This window comes from Cannabis sativa, chromosome 4 (genome assembly GCF_029168945.1).
Source record: "Cannabis sativa cultivar Pink pepper isolate KNU-18-1 chromosome 4, ASM2916894v1, whole genome shotgun sequence".
Taxonomy (NCBI): Eukaryota; Viridiplantae; Streptophyta; class Magnoliopsida; order Rosales; family Cannabaceae; genus Cannabis; species Cannabis sativa.
This window is the reverse complement of record NC_083604.1, coordinates 1296378-1323421: the sequence shown is the minus strand read 5'-3', so window position 1 is coordinate 1323421 and position 27044 is coordinate 1296378. Positions and strand designations below refer to the sequence as shown.

General features: G+C 34.5%; 1 protein-coding gene and 1 pseudogene across 1 annotated transcript; one reads left to right on the top strand and one right to left on the bottom strand.

Annotated features, from left to right (window-relative positions):
* The first annotated feature begins 852 nt into the window (after positions 1 to 852).
* LOC133036501 (phenolic glucoside malonyltransferase 1-like) lies at positions 853 to 8819 on the top strand (annotated as a pseudogene).
* A 6503-nt stretch (positions 8820 to 15322) lies between these two features.
* On the bottom strand, positions 15323 to 25227 carry LOC133036608 (LEAF RUST 10 DISEASE-RESISTANCE LOCUS RECEPTOR-LIKE PROTEIN KINASE-like 2.4). Its single transcript, XM_061113149.1, has 3 exons — positions 24269 to 25227; positions 23086 to 23127; positions 15323 to 17327 (listed from the first exon to the last, which is right to left on the bottom strand). Exons 1-3 carry the CDS (start codon positions 25065 to 25067, stop codon positions 16261 to 16263), a joined length of 1908 nt encoding a protein of 635 aa, XP_060969132.1. The 5' UTR covers positions 25068 to 25227; the 3' UTR covers positions 15323 to 16260.
* Positions 25228 to 27044: the final 1817 nt, after the last annotated feature.

Sequence of the window (27044 nt, the reverse complement as noted above, 5' to 3'; positions counted from 1 at the left end):
GTATATTGGGCAAATCACTTATAAAAGTGAGTATATTTTAATAAAATATAATATGAGAGTATTTTTAGTTAATGGATACAAAAAAAAAAAAAAAAAAAAAAAAAGATATTCTTCAACTTATCCCATAAAAAAAATGACACGTGGATAATAATTTATACTTGATGACTAGATACTTATCGAAATTCTAAAATATAACTTAGAAATTTTTACACCAAAAATACAAAATAGAATTTTTATTACATAAATACTTACACACGGTTACCTCAACATTTTTACATTTTCTCTTTATTTTATTACATATATACCACATGCACACTCCCCCCATGCATATGACACGTGCATCTCCCGTATCCCTCTTCAATCAACCATCAATCACTTCCCTCTCTATTTTCATTTTTTCCTTTGATTTTTCATTTCTTTTCAGTTTTTTTTTTTTTAAATATCTTATAACCTCCATTGATAACTTATATCAATCATACCTTACATCATTTTCCTCTCTTTTTCTCTTCTTTTTTTTTTTATTATTTTCAATTTCTTTTCAGTTTTTTATTTTTTAAATAAAACCCCCATAGTTGAACTCTTCTCCTTCCCCTGTGCCAAAGAAAAGTTCTAAAATGGGATTGAAATCTGTAGCTAATAGGAATAAGGGCAAATGTCCTGTTATTCAAGACGATGATGACTCCGATTTTGCTCCTCAATTGTCAAAACGTGAGCGAGCTCCTCCTAAAAAGAAATCAAAGGTTGCTGCCCATAAAAAAATTTCTCATGCTCCTGCTCAAAAAAAATGATTAGGATAGTGCTCCTCTTTGATCGCAGGTTTGTTTTCGGAATCTTTTTGGTATTCCCCTATTTTTGAAATTTTTTCATATTCAACTTTTGTGGGTTTTGTGTTTATTGATTTCTCATTTTGTAGTAGTTTTTTCATAGTTTTTTAATAGTGTAAATACCTTCTGTATATATTTTTTTTAATATGTTTTTTATCTAGTTGTTTCCTGTCTATTTTTATATCATCAATGGGTAACAATGAGATTTATCATGGATGTTGATGTTCAAAGAGTTTTTCCTGTATATTAGTAAGTTTGCACATGCTACTCACCAACCATGGCCATGGCCTCAACCACGCCTTTAAGTTGTGTATATATATAGTAAGTTTGCATATGCTACTCACTACTCAACCATGGCCATGGCCTCAACCAAAATACTCGAGGTTACCAATGTGGCTCCATTCACGGCCACCACCCACTTCACTCTCCCATTAACCAGCTTTGATACCTTGTGGTTCAAACTCCCACTAGTCCAATCTCTATTCTTCTATTCTCTTCCCAAAGACACTACATTTTTCTTGAACTCTCTTCTCCCAAAACTCAAACACTCACTCTCTCTCACACTCCAACACTTTCTATCTCTAGCTGGAAAACTAACATGGCCTCAACATTCCCCCAAACCAATCGCTCTTTACACACCAGGCGACGTCGTTTCACTCTCAATTGCCGAATCCAATGCTGACTTTGACAACCTTTCTGGAAACCAACCCTTCAAAGTCTCAAAGGTTCGACCTTTGGTTTCTCCATTACATGTTTCTGAAACAGGGATTTCGGTAATGGCTATTAAAATTAGGGGTGTTCATCTGATCCAATCCGCACTTTTTTGGTCAAACAACATCCAATCTGCACTAAGTGCGGATTTCATATTTTGGATCCAATCCGATCCGCATAAGAGTTTAAATCCAATCCGCAATAGTGCAGATTGGATCGGTTATTTTGGATCGGTTATTTTTTTAATAATAAATTATTTAATATTTCATAGAAAAAAATTAAAAAAAGACTATTGTTTCATAATCTCCAATAATAATCTATTTACATCTCTATTTATATACAAATTAAACCAATATACATATCTATTCTATATAAAGTGTGCCTATATAACTGAAATTCTCGGTTTATGAGAAATTTATGGGTGAATTTTTATTTTTATTTAATAAAATAATAAAATATTATTTATATATAATAAAATAATAATAAAACATATCCATTTAATATTTGAACTGATATTAAATTGATTAATTCACTATATAATCTGTTCAACCAAATTTCACCGTAATAACCATAAGTAATTCCCCTAAAACCCTATCAAAACCCTAAATTTAACATTTACAGTAACAAAATTTCCTCAAATTCAAAAATTAGAATTTGATTCCCAAACACCCAAATTGGGATTCAAACTACTCGAATTGAAATTAATGAGCTGACATGAGACAAGAACCTTGATTTGCATGGAGTTGATAAGAGGTGAATCAATGGAGCCAGCGTCATTAACATGAGCAGCACGAACAGGAGTGGAAGTGAAAATCATCCGATGACCACCAGCGCGAAAATCCAAACCCGATTGAACTCGACCATGGAATTCTCTACTCGACAAAGTAATGAAGGTTCTTCTGGTAGTGGTAATGCTCCCCAACCATTGATTCGTCTGTGTAACCCTAGCCAATATAGGAACCGATTCACGCATTCTCGTCAACAATGGATTAGTTGCTCCTGTAAAAACGTATGAACGCGCCATTAACGTCTTCGCCGATATTTTCAGAGCTTCTTCTTCTTCTTCTTCGGTATCTTCAGAAACTGAAAAGAAGAATCAGACAAGAGTGGAAAATCTCTTCGGTAGAGGTGGAGGAGAACTGGGCCAACTACATTAGGCCCAATACATAATGAGCTGAAAGGGTCCATGGGCCTATAACAAAGCTTACAACGGCCCAAATAAGAAACTGTATGGGAATTTAGGATAATTTCTAAAAATATACAAAAAATTTTACGTTTTTTATAATTTCATTTATAGAAAATACGGTCTTTGATATATTTTAATGTTCTGCTCTTATTAATTTTTTATTTTTTTTATTGGTCTTTTGATGTTGTTTGTATGTTAAAAACTATTGTATTCTTTAATTTTAGGTTTTATGTGGCTCCAACTACTGTTAAAAGGTAGAAATTTAAAGTTTGAATATAAATGTTTAAATGAGATATTTACATCTTGGTCAATGGCAGGTTCCTCAAAATAATGGCCATGGTGTGGGATGGAAGCCAAGTTAATAAGATTTTAGGGCTGGAGGGTGAGCTTCTTGTTAGGCTAAAATTAGTCTAAGTTTCGGGTCATATTTTCGGTTAGTTTTCACCCTTTGTTTCTAGTTTTAGGGCTATATTACGCTTGATTCTTTGATTTCAGGTCCTCGGGCATTTAAAGAAAGTATGTACAAGAATTGAGGACAAGTGGTGAAAGAATTGAGAAGAAAAATCAAAAAAATATGTTGCTGCCAAATCCCGTCGCGACGGGCAATATCCTAGTCGCGACGGGAACTGGCAGAAAGATTTTCAAGAAATCGCTGCTTAACCCCGTCGCGACGGGGGCATTGCCATTCGCGACGGGGACCCAAAGACGGGATTTTTGGGCAGTTTCGTAATTTCATGAATTTTAAAGATGAGACTTGGTTTAAATAGAGAGAGCTCGTGGAAATTAGGGATTATTCAGAATTAGAACCCTAGAAACAAAGAAGGAGGCTAGAAGAGCGGCTTGTGGCGACCCGGATCAATTGCTTCAACTAGTTCTTTCTCTTCTCTTTAATTTTTCTATGTTCTTTTCTATTTCAATGTTAATTATGGATGTTTTGAACTAAACTCCTATTTAGGGAGAATGATGAATGTTGTTTAAGTTTTTCCTAGTTAATGGATAATTGTCATTCCTCCATCTTGATTGTGAACACTATTCATATTTGTGTTTAATTTCCATGTGCAAGATTGATCACCTTTTACATGTTTTATGATCTCAATTCGAAATCTGAAAAAGTGAGAATTGAGAATGCTAAAATTGGATAGTCTAGGTTTTGATGTGAAACGAAAGTATTTACATAGCCTTTGTGACATTTAGATTATTGATTAATGCTGATTTCATGTTAGTTTAATTAAGAGATTAATTAGAGAGCATGAGATTAAGAACCTAGAAGATCTGGAAAGAGCTAGGTTAATTTATAATATGTCATTCACTTCAAGAGAAAGATAGCAATTAGACATTAACATTGGTAACTTAACAACAGGATTCGTCTCCCTATTCTCTCATCTTGATTAATATTCACTTACTTCTTTAAGTTTCTTGAATTTCTTTCTTCCTTTTTCAATCATAAATACTTTTGATTTGCCAAATAGAATTATAAGTATAGTTTAGTAGTAATTAATCCAATTCCCTGTGGTTCGACCTCACTTGCGTGAGTATACTACTTGATTGCGTGCACTTGCGTAGTAATTAATAATTTTCGCAACACTTCTTAAATTCTATATTTTACAATCCTGTACCTGTGTACCAATTTTATATGCCCAATTATTCTAAGATAACATAAGTCTTGTTTTTTTTTTCTATAACTCTATATACACATGTATTCACACATACAAAGACAAATTTATCCTTTTGTTTCTGTCCAGTATTGGTTAGGCCAAAGCGTATCAAGTAGTTTCAACATTATGTGGCCAGTCATAGATATAAGAGAAGGCTGTCAATATTGTAACATCCCCGCTTCAAGCCTCCATTGGGTCCTTACACCCACGGAAATAATGGCTCTTATACACGAGTATGTCACTCTGGCTGCATCATGGACTGATGACTGACCCTACAGACCAACACGAGTGTTTCCAGCGTGCTTTGTCCTCACTCGCACGCTTCCTAGGAAAACTTCCCAGGAGGTCACCCATCCTTGAAATTGCTCCAGGCCAAGCACGCTTAACTGTGGAGTTCTTTCGAGATGGGCTACCGAAAAACAAGATGCACCTTGTTGATATAGGTAGTACCAATTAATCCATTTAAGCTCTCTTCAACTGTGTAGTCCCATACCTACACAGTCTTAGAATCATCCCACTTGACCTTCCCCAGGCGGTGTGAGATTGTACAACTTACCCGGTATTTCCCCTTACAGATTGTGACAGTCAGTAGTCCCGTGATCCGTAAGGGGAAATACCGGGTAAGTTGTACAATCTCACACCGCCTGGGGAAGGTCAAGTGGGATGATTCTAAGACTGTGTAGGTATGGGACTACACAGTTGAAGAGAGCTTAAATGGATTAATTGGTACTACCTATATCAACAAGGTGCATCTTGTTTTTTGGTAGCCCATCACGAAAGAACTTCACAGTTAAGCGTGCTTGACCTGGAGCAATTTTAGGATGGGTGACCTCCTGGGAAGTTTTCCCAGGATGCGTGTGAGTGAGGACAAAGCACGCTGGAAACACTCGTGTTGGTCTGTAGGGTCAGTCATCAATCCAGGAAGCAGCCAGAGTGACGTACTCGTGTATAAGAGTCATTCATTCTGTAGGTGTAAGGGCCCAATGGAGGCTTGAAGCGGGGACGTTACAAATATAGTTGGAAGGAAGTCAATCATAGACATATGACCTTAGTCTCTTGAAAAAAAAAAAAAAGATATTAGAGCTATTATCAGTTAAGTTAGTCAACATTGTCAGCCCAACAAAGTTGGTAGTTTTATCATGATTCTCACTTCTTATATTCATGTGCCATCTTGATCTGCAAGAGTAAATTTAATTTCAATTTTTACAATGATCACACATAAGTGAAGGCACTTTAAGTGTTGCATCGATAACTGTTAAGACTTTTTTTTTAATCAAAGTACTATACGTAATAAGAACTTTCAAACTCAGGGCACTTGCACGTACTCCATTCGTTTACTGTCAAATTTGAATTTGAGTCTCAAGGCAAGGTAACAAGATAAATTTTATCATGCTCTCTTTAAGTTGATACAAATGATTATTTTCACTTCTCATTTTTCTTTAAACATTTTTCCAGGCTTCCATGGTGATTATTTCATTTTGTTTAGGACTTGAACTCTTATTATTTTTCTCTGTCACATTACTTTGGGCTTGAAGCTGTATGCATTTTTTTTTGGGGTCTAAGCAAAGGGGAGATAACAATAAAGGAATTCATATGTAACGTTGGCATCATTGGATTTATTTCAGATGCTATCATTGTCTAACTCATTGGTGCTTACTACAGGTCCTGTAGACAGAATTGTAGACAAAAATTGGTGTCTACTTGGTTACTTGGTTACCTCTATATGTTAATTGTTTAATGTATTCCTCATGTTTCAAGGAAAAAAACTTCAAATTTACACATAATGATATCATTTCATCCACAATTGAAATACTGTTGTCACTTTGACGCATTAGAGTTAATTGACAGAAGATAGTGTAATATTTGAAGTATACTCTCCTGGCAATACTCAACTTGGAATACAATGACCATATAGTTTAAGAATTTTGAAAGTAATTTCTTTTAAAGTGTACCTAATAGGTTAATATGTTGTATTATATGTATAGTTTTATAAATAATATGATTGTTATCACATTGCAGCAACATAGTATAATATGGTAGTAATATATTTGAGTATCCCGTGCTTTTTTTATTCTCATTGTACTTTGAGGTGTAAAAAAAATGTATTCTAACCATATCTATATATCATCTTAGTTTTATTTATCTTATTAAATTATTTTGTATGTTTCTTGTGTGAATGTATGCTGCATTTGTCGCAGGCATGGCTTGCTCAGTTGGTATCCACTTTAGTGCAAAGCTTATGGCTTCCCTTGCTAGAAATTTTGAGGTATATGCCTTGAATATAAAAATGCAGCTACATTTGAAAGAAGCAACTACATTTGAGGACTTGGCAGAAGTAAAAATGCTAGCAGCCCAATTATTTCTCGATATTGTTGGGAGCACTGTTAATCATGATGAAGGGGTAGTTGTAAAGATACTTGAAATTTTCAATGTTTAATTGTCGAACATTGAGAAAGTAATGTATCCATTGAATGAAAAAAGATGATTATAGTTTTGATGCAGCAAAAAGATTTGTCCAGCAATATATATATATGATTTGTTAGATTGTCAGTATATATGAATGCAGTTACTCTTTTAGAACACTTTTACATCCACCAGTCTGGCGAGTCTTTTCTTGATACAATGCTTACCAGACTTTTAAGCAAAACAATTGGCATATCATAACTAATAATATTTTTCTTTTAATTTTTAATTATATCACTTTAAATAAAGTATAAAAAAACCTAGCATAAAATTTAGTATACGTGTCTCGCACGTAATTTTTTGCTAGTATATCAATATATATATACTTATCTTTAGATTCACACTAAAATATACATGTATCTAATTACTAAAATAAATAAGCTAGTATATATATATTTAAACTTTATGTGTATGTGTCTATATGAATAAGAATTATTTTTCTTCTGTTTTTTATTACAAAATAAATAAAATGCACCAACTCAATATATTACGAAAAAAGATTAAGAAATTAGAAGTTTGTGTCTTTTTTTTAATTAATATATATTACCTAGTAAAAAATAAGTGGGAATTGTATTGTATCGGTTACTTTTTGAGGTTAAACAACATTCAATCCGCAAAAGTGCGGATTTTAGATTTTTCAATCCAATCCAATCTGCGGATATCCGCATTTTGCAGATTGGATTGGATTGGATCGTGCGGATTGAATTGGATCCGATACTTTGTGAACACCCAGAATTAAAATCACTCATGTTTTTCCTAATAAGGGATTTTGTATTGGCCTCACTACTCATCATGGTGTTGTAGATGGGAAATCTGCAACTATGTTTATAAAATCGTGGGCTTACTTATCATCTCAAGAAAATCCCCAATTGCCGCCATTGTTACCAGAGGAGCTTACACCCTTTTATGATCGAACTGTTCTAAAAGACCTATCTGGGTTTGAAATGAAGGTGTTGAATTATAGGATAGGAAATCCTGGATCAGCCTCGTAAGAAAATTGTAGAAACAACCCAAAAAAAATTGAATTTAAACTCTTTCAAAGCCCTAATCTTGATGAATCATATAGAGCAATTTTCGAACTAAGTCGATCAGATATAGATAAACTCCGTCGAAGGGTATCAAACCCAAATAACCTTCATTTATCTTCTTCTTTCATTCTTACCTACGCTTACATTTTCGATTGTTTTCTCAAAGCAACAGAGGAAGATAAGACTAAAAGTAAAGTCATTTTAGGATTTGCCGCTGATTATCGGAATCGTTTGACACCTCCGGTGCCGAAAAATTTCTTCGGTAATTGCGTGGTAATCAAGAACAATCACGACGATATGAGGGAGCAGGTGATTGGTAAGGAGGAAGAAGAGGAATCATCATTCTCTGTTCTTGTGAAAAAGGATAGTGATTTAGTGAATAGTGTGGGGAAAAAAGAGGATTTACAGAGCGAAATAGAAGAAGCGTTAAGTGCTTCTTCGGCGGCGAGAGGTGAGAATGAGAATTGTTGCCATGTTGGAGTTGTTGGGTCTCCAAGTTTGGGTCTTTACAGTAGAAATTTTGGATGGGGTCGGCCTAAGAAGGTGGCTATAGTATTTATAGGTATTGGAGCCATTTCAATGGCGGAATGTGGAGATGGAAGTGGTGGTATTGAGGCTGGTTTAGTTTTGAATAAGCATCAAATGGATCGTTTTGCTTCACTCTTCCTCAATGGTCTCACTCACAATAATATTGCTTGATTTTGTTACTTCACTCTATCTTAAATTGTCTCTATTTCATATCTAAGCTATGATGGTTTTTGGTTTGGTATAATGAAATGGTAATGATAATGTAAGAATAAGAATAGTAATAGTATATATATAAAATGTTTTTTGGTTTGGTATAATGAGATGGTAATGATAATGTAAGAATAAGAATAGTAATATTATATATATAAAAACAGGTGACTATTCAATGGTTACATTTTTATTGTAACCATATAGTTACATTTTTTTTTTTACTTGTAATAGGAGGTTACTAATATGTAGACATTCTTTTTTTTAGAATTAATTAATTATAATTAACTGTTTTCCTAAAATAATTAATTAAATATTTAACAAGACCTTTTTTAGTAATTAATATTTATATTTAAATCCTTACTTTAATTATTTTAATAATTAAGCCATTTAATTATAATATTTACAATAAAATTTATTTTTTTACAAAAATTAAACTTCTTTTTACACAAATTAAAATTCTCTTCTTATAATAAATTTTTAAATAATTAATTATTTTTAGATGATATTTAATTATTTTGTTACAATTAGACGAACTCAGTATGAGGCCTCAAGCAAATGTAGCTATTTTTTCTAAAAAATCCTTGAACTTATTTCACTTTTTACTTTTTAAATATTTAAATAAAAAAATTGAATAATTAAGTGTAATAATTTATAATTAAGATTACAAGTATAATAAAATTTAAATTATAAAATTATATGTGTATAATTTTAAATTATATAAAGTTTTGTTATAAAATTTTAAATAATTTAAGTGCAAAAAAAATAAATTGCTAAAAGATCCTTATATGGTAATAAATTGCAAAAAATTAATTAATAATTATAATTAATTTAATTTTAAAATATAATTAATCTTAATTACTGTTTTATAAGGAAATAAATAATTATTAGGTTACTTTCAGGTTACAAGTTATTTATTATTTATTTTTATTTAATTTCTAAATTAATCACAACCATTTAATAGTAATCCAATGGCTTAAAAAAAATGTAACCATAATGGTTACAATAAAAATGTAACCATTGAAATCTCTTCTATATAAAAACATATGTTACTTAGTAGTATCGAGTGATATAAAAGAATATGAATGAGTTATTTTATTTAGGCTACGCAGTAATTTTTCTCCATGAATTTCCCCCGAACTATTGAGATTGTTAAATTTAAGGACTTTTGTCTAATTTCATTCAATTTTACTGTTTCAATCATTGTTTATGTACTAAAACATGCTTCCTAGACTTTGATATCTACAAAATCATGTCCCTCAAACTTTGATATGTATTAAAGCATGCCCATTGAACTTTCATCCATGTTAGAATTTTTTTACTAAAATTAGACAAAAGTTCTTAAATTTAACTATCTCAATAGTTCGGGGGAATTTTTAACGTCCAAAAAAGTTCAGGAGGCACAATTTAGTACATGTCAAAGTTGGGAAAAAATTACTAATTAGCCTTTTATTTATTACCCATTAATTTCAAGATAAAATTTCATGATTCTCAATAATTTATGATGGTGTTTGGTTTAGTGTAATGGAATAAGAATAATAATAAAAATTAATTATAATATTTAGTTTGTAATTAGAATGAATATTATAATCAGAATTATTATAATGTTTTATTTGGATGAGAATGTAATGAAATAAAATGGATAACGATTAAAATAATCTTATTATTTTTATTTTATAATTATAAAAAATTTGATGAAGATTACATTGATTTTGGTTGGCCCGTAATCATTATTACAATAGTCCCATTATAATTGATTACAAAAATTAAAATGAAAAAATAAACGATACAATGAACCAATTCATTATCATCATTATTGAAGACTTTTCTCTGAGATCATTTAGTTCAAACGGCGGTGCACCAAGACATAACTGCATAGAAAGAAAAAAAAAATTCTCATTTCTACATCAACGTTTTCTTCTGTGAGGGGTTCAAGAGCAGTCGTCTGGGAGTGATTCAATTCGGCTCAGCGACATCCTCCGTCTCATATTTTTGTTTTTATTTATTAATTTACTATTATTAGTTTAATTCCAATTATTGTTTTTATGGGGTTAGAATTATAAGGAGATTATTCCTTAATTAATTTAATGTTGTGATCGTGTTTATGTGTTGAAATTAATTTAGTTTTTCCATTAGTCTTGTCTTTTGACATGGTTCTTTAGTCTTGTCTTTTGACATGGTTCTTTAGTCTTGTCTTTTGACATGGTTCTTTAGTCTTGTCTTTTGACATGGTTTTTTTAGTCTTTTCCTTTTAGTTTTTTCTGGTTCGAGTCTTGTCTTTTGGCATGGGTTGTGTAGCTCAGAATCATCATGGTGCTATGGTAGAAGCAAGATGGGAAGATTGGATGTGTTCAACCCGAAATTGCTGAGATAATAGGCATTAAAGAAGCATTGAGTTGGATTGCAACTCATTCGTGGGATAGAGTCATTTTGGAAACAGATACCTTGGGTGTTCAAGCGATTCAGAGCGATATTTTATGCCTTCACAATTTGTGTTTGTAAAACGATCTGCAAATAAGTTGGCTCATTGCTTGGCAAGAGACTCCTGTTTCTCTACATGTCGTGTGCTTCAGTTGGAGAATTGTTCCTCTGAAGTGTGTTCTATTATTTTGAACGAATTTATTAATTAATAGATCTTATGATTTCATTCAATGATAACAATAATACAGAGTTAGTTAAAGAAGTAGTTAGTTAACTGTTGTTTGCTGTAACAGTTTCTTGCCACGTGTTTTGGCTTTTAGCTTTACTCTGTTTGTCCTGTTTTTCTTTTCTCTGTAACAGACTTCATAATTGTCTATATATAGCTTCTCCTTCCAAGACTTGCTTAACTTTTGCAAGTCTTGTGTTTCTTCTCATAGACAGATTCCTTATAGATTTGTATAGATAAGTTCCCAGTTTACATGGTATCAGAGCCATATCCTTAGCGGGCTTTCGATCCACACCTATCCAGATGGTAAAAAAAAAATCATTATCATTATTATTATAGTGAACTAGACATCACTAATATATTAATATACAGAAAATCACATATAAAAAGGTAAGTGCTTTTTATTTGTTTTTGTTTTCCTAATTTTTATGAAAGTACTGTATTAATATTTTAAGAAAATATATTATTCACTTAATCTTACTTTTTTTTTTTTGTAATAATCCACGTTGTCTAAAAACTATAATGATTCTTGCATTATTTTTTTAAAAAATGATATTATTTGTGGGTAAATACTATTTTAAATTTTTGTTAATAAAAGTTACTAATTAGATTATTTGTTTTCTTAAAGAGTAATTTGCGGCAAAACCCTCTAACTATCAATTTACTTGCAAAAAATCATTCAACCTCATATTTTGGTGGGAAAACCTTCCAAAGTACTGTTCCGTTTACATTTTTAAAGTGTCATTTGTCCAGTCTCGTTATTCCTAATTTTGCCCACGTGTCACTGACAAGTCACTAAAAAATTATCTTATGTGAAATAAAAATTTTAAGAGTAATTTGCGGCAAAACCCTCCAACTATCAATTTACTTGCAAAAAATTATCCAAAAAATTTTAAGGTTGGATGGTTTTTTGCAAGTAAATTGATAGGTGGGGGAGTTTTGACGCAAATTACTCTTAAATTTTTTGTTTTTATTTTGTAAAATATGACCACGTAGGATAATTTTTTAATGACCTGTCAGCGACACGTGGGCAAAATTAGGACTTAACGAGGTTGTACAGACGACACTGATTTGAGAAAGACCAAAAACACGTATGTATGATGAGAGTAGTGAGGTTTGTCAATATCTGTGATTTGTGTTCGGATACAAATACCTTTTGATGTGCACTGAAATTGATTTCTCTGTGTAGTGTTGCTGCAATATCCTCCTTCCTTGTAACATCCGAAACAAGCAGGAGTTGCACGCAATCCAAAACTGAAATGAATATTAACAGGTGGAGGTGGAGATGGAGATGGAAATGGAAATGGAGGTAGAGGTGGAAAGGGAAGCGTGAAATTTTGACATTTTTCTTGGTATGGAAAAGGAATACTCATGTTTGGAGGTCCCCAATAGAAGTCGTGGTGGTGGCACTTAGTTTGATTAAAACTACGGAGGCGTTTGGTTGGGAGGAATGAAAATATAGGAATAGGAATGAGAATGTGAATGAGAATAGGAATGGAATAGAATAAAATTTAAAATGCATAAAAAAAATTGATAAAAAAATAATTAAATTTTTTTTCTTGTTACATTGGAATGGTCATTCCTTCCTTTTTAAAATGGAATAGTCATTCCACCAAAATAGTGGAAAGAGCATTCCATTGGAATGCCATTCCAATACTTCAAAATGCAACCAAACAAAAGAATGGTATGAAAATTATTTCCTTTCCATTCCAGTCCATTTCATTACCTCCAACCAAACGCCACCTAAGACCAGGATCGTGGCTGCACCTGTAAAGGGTGTGTGAGTTATACAATGAATCATAATCAGTGGTGGTGGGAAAGGAGTATTCATTGATATATTCACAAGGTTCTTGGGAAGACAGCCTTGCTTCCTCTTTCATCACTATGGAAATTATAGACTGTTAAACCGAAATTAAATACAGTAAAATTGGAACGAATTACCGATAGAATAATCTGGCTGAGTCGCGGACAATGTCGCTCTCTTTAAGACGTTTCGCGGCTCTGCCCGAAGTGTGCACGGCAGTCTAGCAACCACGGCGTCCCCAGGATAAAACAGCCTCTGTATAAGTACGATACGTTCTGCACCGAACTGTATCGCTCTGTAACACCCTACTGTTTGCTCTCAGAAAAATCGTAAAGAAAGAAAAGATTTTTTTTTTAATATAGAAAAGATGTATTCTTACGTTGATCTGATACGACTTATATAGAAGTCGATCCAAGAAAAAACGGTAAGAAAACGGTAATATTATCGTTCGTGGGAGGAGTTGGATCGTGGGAGGAAAAGGCGGATCATTGACTGATCGCGTTTTACCTCTTCTGATCACGTGTTAAAATTAATTAATAAATAAATAAATAAAAATAAATCTTTATTTAATTAAATAATTTTTCTTCAAAAAATAAAGTGACACCTCACCAACCCAACCCGGATCGGTCGGACGGCGGCGGCGCGCGTGTGTGGTGGTCCAGTGTGTGAGTCCTCACCCATGCGCGCAAAACTGGGTACCCCTTGGGGTCCGCAATAGAAGTCGTGGTGGTGGCACTTAGTTTGATTAAAACTACGGAGGCGTTTGGTTGGGAGGAATGAAAATATAGGAATAGGAATGAGAATGTGAATGAGAATAGGAATGGAATAGAATAAAATTTAAAATGCATAAAAAAAATTGATAAAAAAATAATTAAATTTTTTTTCTTGTTACATTGGAATGGTCATTCCTTCCTTTTTAAAATGGAATAGTCATTCCACCAAAATAGTGGAAAGAGCATTCCATTGGAATGTCATTCTAATACTTCAAAATGCAACCAAACAAAAGAATAATTATTATTTCCTTTCCATTTCAGTCCATTTCATTACCTCCAACCAAACGCCACCTAAGACCAGGATCGTGGCTGCACCTGTAAAGGGTGTGTGAGTTATACAATGAATCATATTCACAAGGTTCTTGGGAAGACAGCCTTGCTTCCTCTTTCATCACTATGGAAATTATAGACTGTTAAACCGAAATTAAATACAGTAAAATTGGAACGAATTACCGATAGAATAATCTGGCTGAGTCGCGGACAATGTCGCTCTCTTTAAGACGTTTCGCGGCTCTGCCCGAAGTGTGCACGGCAGTCTAGCAACCACGGCGTCCCCAGGATAAAACAGCCTCTGTATAAGTACGATACGTTATGCACCGAACTGTATCGCTCTGTAACACCCTACTGTTTGCTCTCAGAAAAATCGTAAAGAAAGAAAAGATTTTTTTTTTTAATATAGAAAAGATGTATTCTTACGTTGATTTGATACGACTTATATAGAAGTCGATCCAAGAAAAAACGGTAAGAAAACGGTAATATTATCGTTCGTGGGAGGAGTTGGATCGTGGGAGGAAAAGGCGGATCATTGACTGATCGCGTTTTACCTCTTCTGATCACGTGTTAAAATTAATTAATAAATAAATAAATAAAAATAAATCTTTATTTAATTAAATAATTTTTCTTCAAAAAATAAAGTGACACCTCACCAACCCAACCCGGATCGGTCGGACCGCGGCAGCGCGCGTGTGTGGTGGTCCAGTGTGTGAGTCTTCACAAGGTTCTTGGGAAGACAGCCTTGCTTCCTCTTTCATCACTATGGAAATTATAGACTGTTAAACCGAAATTAAATACAGTAAAATTGGAACGAATTACCGATAGAATAATCTGGCTGAGTCGCGGACAATGTCGCTCTCTTTAAGACGTTTCGCGGCTGCGAAGTGTGCACGGCAGTCTAGCAACCACGGCGTCCCCAGGATAAAACAGCCTCTGTATAAGTACGATACGTTCTGCACCGAACTGTATCGCTCTGTAACACCCTACTGTTTGCTCTCAGAAAAATCGTAAAGAAAGAAAAGATTTTTTTTTTAATATAGAAAAGATGTATTCTTACGTTGATCTGATACGACTTATATAGAAGTCAATCCAAGAAAAAACGGTAAGAAAACGGTAATATTATCGTTCGTGGGAGGAGTTGGATCGTGGGAGGAAAAGGCGGATCATTGACTGATCGCGTTTTACCTCTTCTGATCACGTGTTAAAATTAATTAATAAATAAATAAATAAAAATAAATCTTTATTTAATTAAATAATTTTTCTTCAAAAAATAAAGTGACACCTCACCAACCCAACCCGGATCGGTCGGGCGGCGGCACGTGTGTGTGGTGGTCCAGTGTGTGAGTCCTCACCCATGCGCGCAAAACTGGGTACCCCTTGGGGCCCAAACCCATATCTCAAACTTGCACTAGATATACACTTAAAATGTAGTGTTTCTATCCCATGTGGGACTCCTACTCACACACTTCACTTTTCTATTTTTACATATTTCATACAAAGTTCCAACATAGACTCTTGAGTCTGAGTCTGATCGAGACATTGTCGCAACTGACTCAATTCTATACCAGTCCCCTGGCCCTTCTTCTTCTTTTTTCAATTGGATTTTGGGTCCATCTTCTGAACAGTTCACTGGGAACACACCACATTTTTTTGGAAGGGATCCCTCTTCTTCACCAGAGCTTGGAAGCAGAGAATGAGTGAGAATGAAGATAACAAACAGAGGAATAGTAGCAGCCATAGCCATGTTAAACATCCCCAACCCCAAGAATAATTTGGATTTCTAATGCAAAACACCACAAGAAAGTTTTGTAATGCTTGACCTGGTAGTTGACTTGAAAAGTTTGGAATTTTGATGACAGAGTACTTTCATGGAAAGTGTGTTTAGAAAAAAGAAGCATTCCATTACGATGAGGACTTCACTAAGACATGAACTCACCATGGTTCTTTATGGAAAAATTACAGTTTTAGAAATAAAAAAAGAAATTGCAAGAATATAAATGTTAAATGATTAATATTTAATATTGAATAATTTAAATATAAATATAAAAAAATAAATTAAAGTTACTAGTATGGTTCATTGATCCTGTTATTCGGTGCAAATAATCTCGATTATGATCTAAGTAGTATTTTACTTTTAGAGTTGTACAAATGTTTGAGAAGATTATGGAGATAGTGATCTTGAAGGAGAGTACAAGAAAGGCTGGGGTGGAACTTCCAAGGAATCGACATTCCCTTCCAACATTTCAATTACTCGATTCATGGCTGGTCGGTTTGAAGGATTCGTCTGAATGCACCACAAGCTTACTATTATCATCTTCTTCACTTTCATCCCATCTTCTTCATTAATCATTCTCTTTAGTCCAAGATTCTCATCCAACTCAAGGCGTTTATATATCCAATGTGGGAAATATATCTCACTTGTATTATCAACTTGGATATTGATATTTTTTCTTCCTCCTATCATTTCTAACACCATCATCCCATAGCTATAGACATCTGATTTATGTGACACATTTCCAAAGTTTCTATTAAAAACTTCAGGAGCAATGTATCCAGCAGTCCCTCTTGGACTTAACATTGAAACACGACTTTCGTCTCTTTTACAAATTTTGGCAAGCCCGAAATCTGAAATTTTGGGGACAAAGCCAACATCAAGAAGAATGTTATGAGGTTTGATATCAAAATGTAAAATTTGAGTGTTGCAACCACGATGCAAATACTCGAGTCCTTTAGCAATACCGAGTGAGATTCGATAGCAAGTTTCCCAATCTAAGTGATGATTGTTTTCATCATCATTCGCGTTGTCATCAAATATAAACTTCTCAAGAGATCCATTGGGCATGAACTCGTATATTAAAGCTCTTTTAGAACCATCAAAGCAAAATCCCAATAAAGTGACAACATTAACATGGGAAGTTCTGCTTATGGTTGCTACCTCATTGATGAAATCTTGCCCATCTTTACTTTTGGATTGGTTCAAAACCTTAACAGCAACAAAAGAGCCATCATCTAAGATTCCTTTGTAGACATCACCAAAGCCTCCTTGGCCTAATTTTTGTGTGAATGAGTTTGTCATTTTCTTGATTTTTGAATAACTATATCTTCTAACTTGAATGGGGCCATAGCTTTCAAGGAAGGCCTCAACGTTTTCTTTATTTTGATTCTTCTTCCACAGTATGTGGGCTAGTACTGCACTTACTATAATTCCCATTACACAAAGAGTAACACCTGCATGCAATCATTGAAAGGAAAGGATAAACTCACATGTTTGAATCAATGATCCATTGGCACTAATTAATAATATTTATAAGATGCACCCAAAAAAAAAAAAACAGATGTATGTACCGGTAAACTTTCTTAATTTGTTTTTTTAATATTTGAATAGCTATAAACATTTTGCGAAGTTTGAAAAATTTGAGATAATTTACAATACAGAAAGTAAATTTTAAAAGAGACGAGTGCATGCTCTTTGAACATTATTTTGAATTTTTCATAAATTTACAAATATATAGTGTCATATAAAAAGAATTATGATTGAAACTATTTAGATATAAAAATAATATAAAAGAGGTCTCCAAAATTATCTAAGCTACTGAAATTGATAGCAAGGGCTTTGTACCAATGATTTTTTTTCATAGCAAAATACATTATATGAAATAAGTATTGTTATTCGGCATCTCAAAGTGTCTAACACTATGGTGTGATGCTCTATAATTGGTTAGCAGAATCTTATATTATTTATTAAATTAAAATGTATGAGACTCGATATTAAAATGTACAAATAACGATATGCCACAAATAGTGTAGGATAAAATTTACCAATTTTATTTTGTGGAGCCAAAGAAATTTGAACAAAGTGACTTAATGCATATTTTTTGTAATACTTTATATTTTATATACGTACTTTTGATGAAGATTGAAATGAATGTGATAGGTCCCAATCAGAGCTGTATGAATATATATATATATAAATATAAAGATATTGTTATTTTCTTCGGGTGAGAACAGACCACACTATTAGGATTCAAAAGCTGCCATTTTCTTTATTCATAATGAGTTTAAATACACCCAACTTCCAACAACTTTCCCTACTGTTAAGACTAAAAAAATAAATAAATAACTTTGCATACATTGCATGACTAACTTATTCCCTAACGACTAGGACTAAAGATAAGACTAAGACTTTATTAAAAGATCATGTGCTTAGGACTCAGTCTATATATTTCTGATTTGGCGGAATGATGCGTTGGGTTTTTCTTGGTTTATCAATACTCCCCTGTTTCAATGGAACCTTGTCCTCAAGGTTCATTGCAGGAAATTTTTCTGCCAAAGTAGATGTCGATTCCCACGTGGCATTTTCTCCAGAAAGATGCTTCCATTTGATCAAATATTCTGTGATGAACGTTCCACCTTTTCCGAGCCAACAAGTGTCCAGGATAGCTTCAGGTTCGAGATCGATGGAACCATCATCGGTCAGTGGCGGTAGTTTACTACAGCTTACACTTGTTTCACCAATTTTTTTCTTGAGCAGAGAAACGTGGAAAACCGGGTGGATGCGAGAACCTTCTGGAAGTCTGAGTTGATAAGCTACCTTGCCAATGCGTTTTTCAATTTCAAAGGGTCCATAAATATTATTAGCTAACTTTTGAGATGCTCTTTTAAAAACCGTTTGCTGGCGGTAAGGCTGTAGTTTAAGGAAAACATGATCACCTTCACTAAATTCAATGTCTCGTCGTTTCGAATCTGCATACTGCTTCATGCTAGCGTTGTGTAAGTTCCATTTGAGCTGCTTGAGAAGAGCATCTCGAGAGGCTAAGTTGTGATCAATATCATGCATAGGAGAAGAGTCAAGCGGATAGTGCGGAATCATTGGTGGTAGTCGACCGTACAAAGCTTGAAATGGCGACATGCCCGTGGAAGCATGAAAGGCCCTATTGTACCAAAACTCTGCCCATGGAAGAAAAGAATGCCATTTGCGTGGTTGTTGGTGAGTAAAGCAGCGTAAATATTGCTCCAAGCATCGATTTACGACCTCGGACTGCCCGTCAATTTGCGGATGATATGCGGTGCTCAATTTCAATTCAGTCCCGGATAGTCTTAAGAATTCTTGCCAAAAATTGCTTATGAAAACGGGGTCGCGATCACTGATTACTGACTGAGGTATGCCATGTAGTTTGATGACACCATCGACAAACTTTTCTGCTACATTCTTGGCTGAAAAGGGGTGAGTCAAGGCCATGAAATGAGCATACTTTGTGAGTCGATCAACAACCACAAATATGGTGTTTTTTCCTTGAGATGGTGGTAAGCCTTCAATGAAGTCCATAGTGACGTCATCCCATACTTGACAAGGAATGGGCAACGGTTGTAAGAGGCCCACAGGGGACAACATAGACACCTTGGCTCGTTGGCACACATCACAAGCGGAAACATAGTCATGCACCTGGCGATACATGGAGGGCCAATAAAATTGTTGAGCGATACGTTTATAAGTGCGCAATACGCCGGAGTGGCCACCAATAGGAGAATCATGAAATTCTCGCAAAAGTTGTTGCAGAATATGAGATTTTGGAGGGATCACAACTCTATTTTTGTATAAGACTAGCCCATTTTGGTGTGTATACGGAAGGCCAGGTGAGGCAGTAGCTTGTGTTTGAATTCATTCCATATATGCATCTCCCACAGCGCCATTTTTTATATCATCCCAAATGCTAGCTTGTGAAACTGAAAGAACATTGAGAAGTGGAGAGCCTGGTACGCGAGATAGTGCATCAGCTGCTGAGTTTTGTTTTCCCGGTTTAAAAAGTATCTCATAATCATATCCAAGTAGCTTAGTAATCCATTTTTGTTGCTCAATTGTGACCACTCGTTGTTCCAGTAAATACTTTAAGCTACGTTGATCAGTTTGAATGTAGAATTTTTGGCCAAGGAGATAAGGTCTCCAAAGTTGAATTGCATAAATGATTGCCAACATCTCTTTAGCATAAGTGGACCATGATAATTTAGAAACACCTTAAGCTCGACTCATAAATGCAATTGGCCTTCCCTGTTGGGTAAGCACAGCTCCAATGCCATCTCTGGAAGCATCACATTCGATAGTGAACAGCTGCTTAAAATTTGGCATGGCAAGGGTTGGACTAGTGGTCATTGCTTGCTTGAGGGTGGTAAAGGCGTTGTCGGCTTCAGCGGTCCACCCAAATTGACCCTTTTTTAGAAGATTAGTGAGTGTCCGAGCTATCAAGCCATAGTGTCGAACAAACTTTTGATAATAACCTGTAAGGCCTAAAAAACCACGTAATTCAGAGATATTAGTAGGTCGAGGCCAATCAAGCATAGCTTGTATTTTTGTTTGATCCACTTTGACCCCTGTAGTTGTTATGATATGTCCCAGATAGCTTAATTCTTGTTGCCGAAATGCACATTTTTTGAAGTTCAAGAAGAATTTATGATGCCGTAAAATTTCAAAAGCTTGTTGAACATGTTCAAGATGCATGTTCTAATTGGGGCTATAAATTAGAATATCGTCAAAAAATATGATAATGTATTTACGAAGGTAAGGACGAAAAATGGAATTCATTATAGCTTGGAAAGTAGATGGAGCATTACAAAGACCAAAGGGCATAACAAGATATTCATAGTGACTATTGTGTGTACGAAATGCAGTTTTATAGATATTAGTGTGTTTCATTCGTACCTGATGATAGCCAGCACGTAAATCAAGTTTGGTAAAATAGGTAGCTCCATGGAGTTCATCAAGCATATCATCAGCATTAGGAATGGGAAAACGATCTTTTGTGGTAGCAGCATTAAGGGCTCTATAGTCGGTACAGAAACGCCAAGTATCATCTTTTTTTTAACAAGCAAAACAGGAGAGGAAAAAGGACTAGTACTTGGTCGTATTAGCCCCAATTTTAACATGTCAAGAACTTGTTTTTTAATCTCAGCTTTTTGAAAATACGCATACCTGTAAGGATGCACATTGATTGGCTCAGTTCCTTCTTTAAGAGCAATATTGTGTTCCACCTCCCTAGCTGGTGGTAATTGTTTGGGCTCCTCAAAAAGATCAGAGAAAGACTCCACCAATGTCTGCATGTCCTTTTGAAGGGGTTGTTGTAGCTCTTCACTGGGTTGTATACAGATTACGAAAAAAGAGGCATTGTGACTAATCTCCCTTGAGATAGCCTTCAACGATGCTTGCTGAAGGATTTGAGTGTTGGTACCTTGTAACACTCGAACTTTGTTGGCCCATTTGAACTCTATTGTCATCTTCCTCCAATCACATATAACCGATCCTAGTTGTTCCAATCATTGAACACCCAAAACCAAATCTAAACCAGTTAGGGGTAAAGAATATAGGCTAATGGTGAAGGGAATACCCTATAGAAGTATGGTGACATGGTCTAATCTCCCTTGGCATTTTAATGGCGGTCCGTTGGCAACGCGTACATGAAATGGCTTGGTGGGCATTATAGGTAGCTGCAAGGATGAAACAACCTTGATGAAATTATGTGTTGAACCGCTATTGATTAGTAGCATCACTTCACAATTTCCAATTTTGGCTGTTACAAGCATGGTTTTTGCTGCTGTCCATCCTGTTAAAGCATGTAGTGAAATTTCGGAGTCCATCGGAACGTCATATTTGGTTTCCATATTGTGTTCTTCAGCTTCTTCTTCAATATGTCCCTCCAGTAGAAGAAGTTGAGATCCCTTGCATTTATGTCCCACTGAGAATTTTTCATCACAGTTAAAGCACAATCCTTGTGCACGCCTTCTTTGCATCTCCTCCTAGACAACTTCTTGATAGCTGAAGTCTTAGTGGCAGCCGAAGTAATGAGCGAAGGACGAGAAGTTGATGGGGGAGCGCGGTAAAACCTCTGTTGGCGCTGTAGTTGTTCGTCTTTCATGCGAGCTAAGCTTATGGCGTTCTTCAAAGTTTTTGGTTTGAACATTCGAATAGCTTCCGAAATTTCTGATCGTAATTCTCCCATGAATGTTCCCACAAGAGCCTTTTGTGACCAGCCGTCAACACGATTACCCAGCCTCTCGAACTCTTTTTGGTAGTCACGAAGGGATCCAGTTTGGCAAATTTTTGACAGAGCTTCATCAAAATCTTCACAATCAGTTGGTCCAAAACGAGCCCACAATTCTTCCTTGAATGTGTCCCAAGTCACCATACGACCTTCCTCTTCGTACGCGCGTCGTAGCCATTGCCACCATTGATTTGCTTCTCCCTCAATATGAAAAGAGGCTAGAGAAACCTTTTGATTGTCCATTGTGCCCTGAAATTCAAAAAACTGTGCAACCCGATTGAACCATTCCGTGGGATCATCACCAGAGTATTTTGGAAACTCTAGTTTTGCCATTTTTGACGAATATGATTGCCGGCTGCCATCGCTCTCTTCCTGTTGTGTCCGAGGTGGCCCACGTCCGCTAGTGTTGTTGTTTGAATTGTCTACATTTTTGTGAATGAAGTCTGTTAACCGACCGGCCGATTCCTTAAGTCTCTAGATTCCCGTGAGGACTCCAGCAAGTCCAGCTTCTAATGCTTCAATTCTCTCTTTATTGGTTGCCATTGAAACCAGCTCTGATACCAATGATAGGTCCCAATCACAGCTGTATGAATATATATATATATTGTTATTCTTTTCGGGTGAGAACAGACCACACTATTAGGATTCAAAAGCTGCCCTTTTCTTTATTCATAATGAGTTTAAATACACCCAACTTCTAACAACTTTCCCTATTGTTAAAACTAAAAAAATAAATAAATAACTTTGCATACATTGCAGGACTAACTTATTCCCTGACGACTAGGACTAAAGATAAGACTAAGATTTTATTAAAAGATCATGTGCTTAGGACTCAATCTATATGTTTTTGATTTGGCCGAATGATGCGTTAGGTACTTCTTGGTTTATCAGAATGATACAAATAAATCAAAAATCTTATGAATCAAATTGAGATGGTGTCGTTGTTTTATATTTACCTAGTCCGAGTCCCAATCTCGTTCCACGCATTCCTTTCCTTCCTGAATTTACCAAGAAAACATGGGTTGTTCAATACAAAAAATAAAACAACACATAGATAAAAAAACAAAGGAAAAAAATGAGGGTTAGAATTAGATCATTTCCAATAGTGCACTATTTTATCAAGTTAATGGAGTTATTGCACAAAAAGTAAAAAATTCTACACCAAATTAGTGTAACCTTACTTAATTACTACAATAATTTTTTGAGTTTAATTTTTTTTCAGTCTCCTATACTTGTAAATTTTTAAGAAATTTTGAAAAATTAATACGCCAAAAATAAAGCTTAAATTGTATGTTGTAGGATTCTTTTATTTTAAATAAACTGTTTGAACATTACTTTTTATATTATAAATTATTTTTAATTTCTTAAATTTTTAAATAACTATTATAGAAAAAATGAGAAAATTTGACTAAATTTTTTTGTAAATGTATAAATGAGTATACACTGTGTATTGTAGAGAATCACCTTCCAGGTTATAAATGGCAATAGCTCTTAATTTTTGCATCTACATAGTTGATCCAAATTAATTACACTAGAAATACCAGTTCCATCAAAAAGCGAATGATTACAATTTTAGGCAGAAGCATCTGAAATGATAGATATCCCAAAGGAATCCCCCAACAAGTGGGAGAGAGTAGTAAAAATAAATCATATTTTAGGCAAATCATTACTTATTACTTATTACAATTTTATATTTACTCATCATTATTATCATGCCATTTTATTTCTGACAAGATAATTAATTTTTTAATATCTTCCCACGTGAACTGCGGCATATTTCAATCAAGAGAGGCATTGAAATACATACTCAACCCAAACTAAATCATAATTTTAGTATTTTTTCTAAAAGATTTATGGGATGTGAGTTATGATCAATTGGAAATATAAGGTAACAATTTTGACACATTATTATTATTATTATTAGTGGTTTGCAATTACGAAAATTATTCATTAATTTTTGTGTACAAACTAAGTTCAACGTTATCAATGCGACTCAATTATTTGGGTCAAATATGGTAGGCATGCAAAACCCAAAATAAAAATGGTAAAACCAAAAACAAAATAAAAAAAGAGATAATTATAAAAAAAAAAAATTAAAAAAAAAAAAAGGTGAAAATGAGTGGTTGAAGAAAAACTAACCCGCCGCCGCCGTCACCGGAAAACACTTCAAGGCGTGAGGTCTGTCACGGCAAAAGCATCTGAAGTGATAGATATGCCGAAGGAATCCACACCTCCCACCGCTTTCCTCACATGCGCTACAGTTACTAGCTATCCAATTAAGCATGAACCCACTCCTCACCACATCTCTCATCCTTAAATTTCCTTCAATCTTCTCACTATACCCCATTGCTACCGTCGTATTTACCACTGTCACATTTCTGGTTCCACACATTTTCGACGCCTCAAACAATTCGTCTTCTTGGCTTTCGTAAAAAGCCAAAACAGAATTGGTACGATTCTCTGCGTAACAACCGATCCTGTTCTTCATAATCGGAGAAGATTGACAATTATAGAGCAAAACCACACTGTTCCGATCATCATCCGTATCGGCGATCTTGAAATCAGGGGAGAGATTAGTTAAGTTCCGTATAAAAGGGAAACAGGCTTGTTCATCGTGAAGATCCAAAAACGCAGCGTTTGATACGATAATGGATTGGTTTTGGTAAAAGATTTGTAAAACGACGTAGTTTTGGGAGGAGACACTGATAATGGAGCGGCCACGTGAGTCGCACGTGAGATTGAAGCCAGGGTAACCGCAGTAAGGCTGTTGTTGGCCTTGAATGAAGAAAGGGAAGCTTATTGTTTGGTTTCCACAAATTTTGGGGACTATGCAAGATTCGTAGTAAGGGTCTGATGCTGCTTCAACTGAGTAATTATCGAAATTGAAAATGAAAAATATTAACAGTGATAATAGGAGAGAGAAGAAGACGATTTTCATATTGACACTTGAAGATGAAGATGAGTGTAGTCGTGGAGAAGTGAAGATGAGTATGTAGTAAGTATATCCTTTGACTCTTGTTAAGTTTCAATGAGCATTCTTACTTTGAAATTTCCACTCACTTTTTACTCGGCTTGTTTCCCAACACCATACCAAAGTGCCACTAAATAACAGTATTTTTGTTCAAATTTCCAATCCGTGTTCATTTTGTCAATGATGCCATTGCATGGTTGGTAGTGGCGCGTGGCCAGTCCAACAAAAAAATATATATGTAAATATATTATTTACCACATAAATACTTAAATTTAATTTGGGGTAGTAAAATATTATTTATATACATATATAAAACATTATTATTGGTTACTAGTAGTATTTAATATTATTTTGAAATGATGCTGAGATGCTATACAATTGGCTAACAATATATAGAACTTGATACTTAATTATACCAATAGAGATATAATAGAGATATGAGGCTGAACATCGGGCGGGATTACCGGGTTTCGGGTTGGCGGGTTTCGGGTTCACGGGTTTTGGGTTCAAAAAAATGAAACCGAACCCGGACCCGAATAGGGCACGGGTTGGCGGGTTTCGGTTGGTCGGGTTTAGCGGGTTGGCGGGTTGACCCGGTCAACTCAGTCAACTCGGTCAACTCTTTAAAAAATTAATTTTTTATTCAAATAATTATTTTTTTTATTTATTAAATTAAGCATATATAACATAACAATTTGTTCATAGTATCTACTATTGAAGAAAAAATACATTAATCAATCCAACCAACAAACAAACAACCTATTTATCAAAAATTCAAATCAAACTTCATATTCATGTTCATGAATCATGATAAAAGTGAAAACTAAAATATTTCAAAATACATCCATATCCAATATCCATAGTCCATAAAAATCTAAAGTCCATATTATATATATATAAAAATAGTAATAAAAAAAACATATATATAATATATTTATAAATTGGGTTGGCGGGCGGGTTCGCGGGTTCAACCCGAAACCCGGTACCCCTAAAATCTCAACCCGCCAACCCACCCGAAGGGTACGTACCGGGTTGAACCCAACCCGCCCGAAACTTTTTTAAAATTTTTTTTTTGCGGGTTAACCAGTTCGGATTCGGGTGGGTTGCTCGGGTTCAGATCAAACCCGCTCAAAATGTTCAGCCCTAGATATGACACTATAATACCAAAAAAATTATTAGACTAATGGTGCCTTTTAGAATTTCTCCATATTTAATACTACCAAACTAAAAGTGGCCAACAGTGCTTGTGAGTCTTAAGTCAAGTCAAATCTTTTGGTTTGCTTAGTACTCTAAACCTTTGGTTGGTACAATTTTATGTTCTATTTTCAATTATTACTTTGGCATGGTTGTTCTTGAATTTTTTTCAAAAGTGGGTTTAAGATTTGGAATTTGGGTCTTGGATTGTAATTGTGAATGTGTAAGAAGTGGACTTTTCTTATTATATATTTATGCAGGAGTGGAGAATAATTACTATCATTAAGTACACTGTATATGTAGTACTGAATTAGTAATTAGTCCCTTAATTTTGTTATAAATTTCTAACCCTTCTACATTCAAAATTCTGGTTAATCTATTAAATATATCTTATAAAACTCGGGCCAGATTCGCCGGCCTTCTTTAAGCATGGGTACTATTTGGTTGGGTTTGTGTTTTGCTATTGCGATTTGATTTTACCTACTGCGATTAATTTTGTCTTTATGATATGATTTTGTGTGTTTTAATTTTGTCTATGTGACATAATTTTGTGTGTTTTAATCTTGTTTCTGTGATATAGTTTTGAGTTCTCTGTAACATGATCTTGTTTTGTTTTGCTTTGTTTCGTTGTTGGTTCTTTTTTATTCTTCAATATCTCGTCATCAAATCGTTGTTAGTGGTTAAGATTAACAAATTTGACAAAAAGGGTTGTTAGTAGTGAAGTTACTTACCTTGCACAATAGTTGAGTG

Excerpts from the sequence above, each read along its gene's own strand:
- LOC133036608 (XM_061113149.1), bottom strand. The coding sequence starts at position 25,067 with ATGAAAATCGTCTTCTTCTCTCTCCTATTATCACTGTTAATATTTTTC. Across the intron at positions 23,128-24,268 it reads TCCGGTGACGGCGGCGGCGG|GAAGGAAAGGAATGCGTGGA; the intron begins GTTAGTTTTTCT and ends TGGTAAATTCAG. Across the intron at positions 17,328-23,085 it reads GAGATTGGGACTCGGACTAG|GTGTTACTCTTTGTGTAATG; the intron begins GTAAATATAAAA and ends GATTGCATGCAG.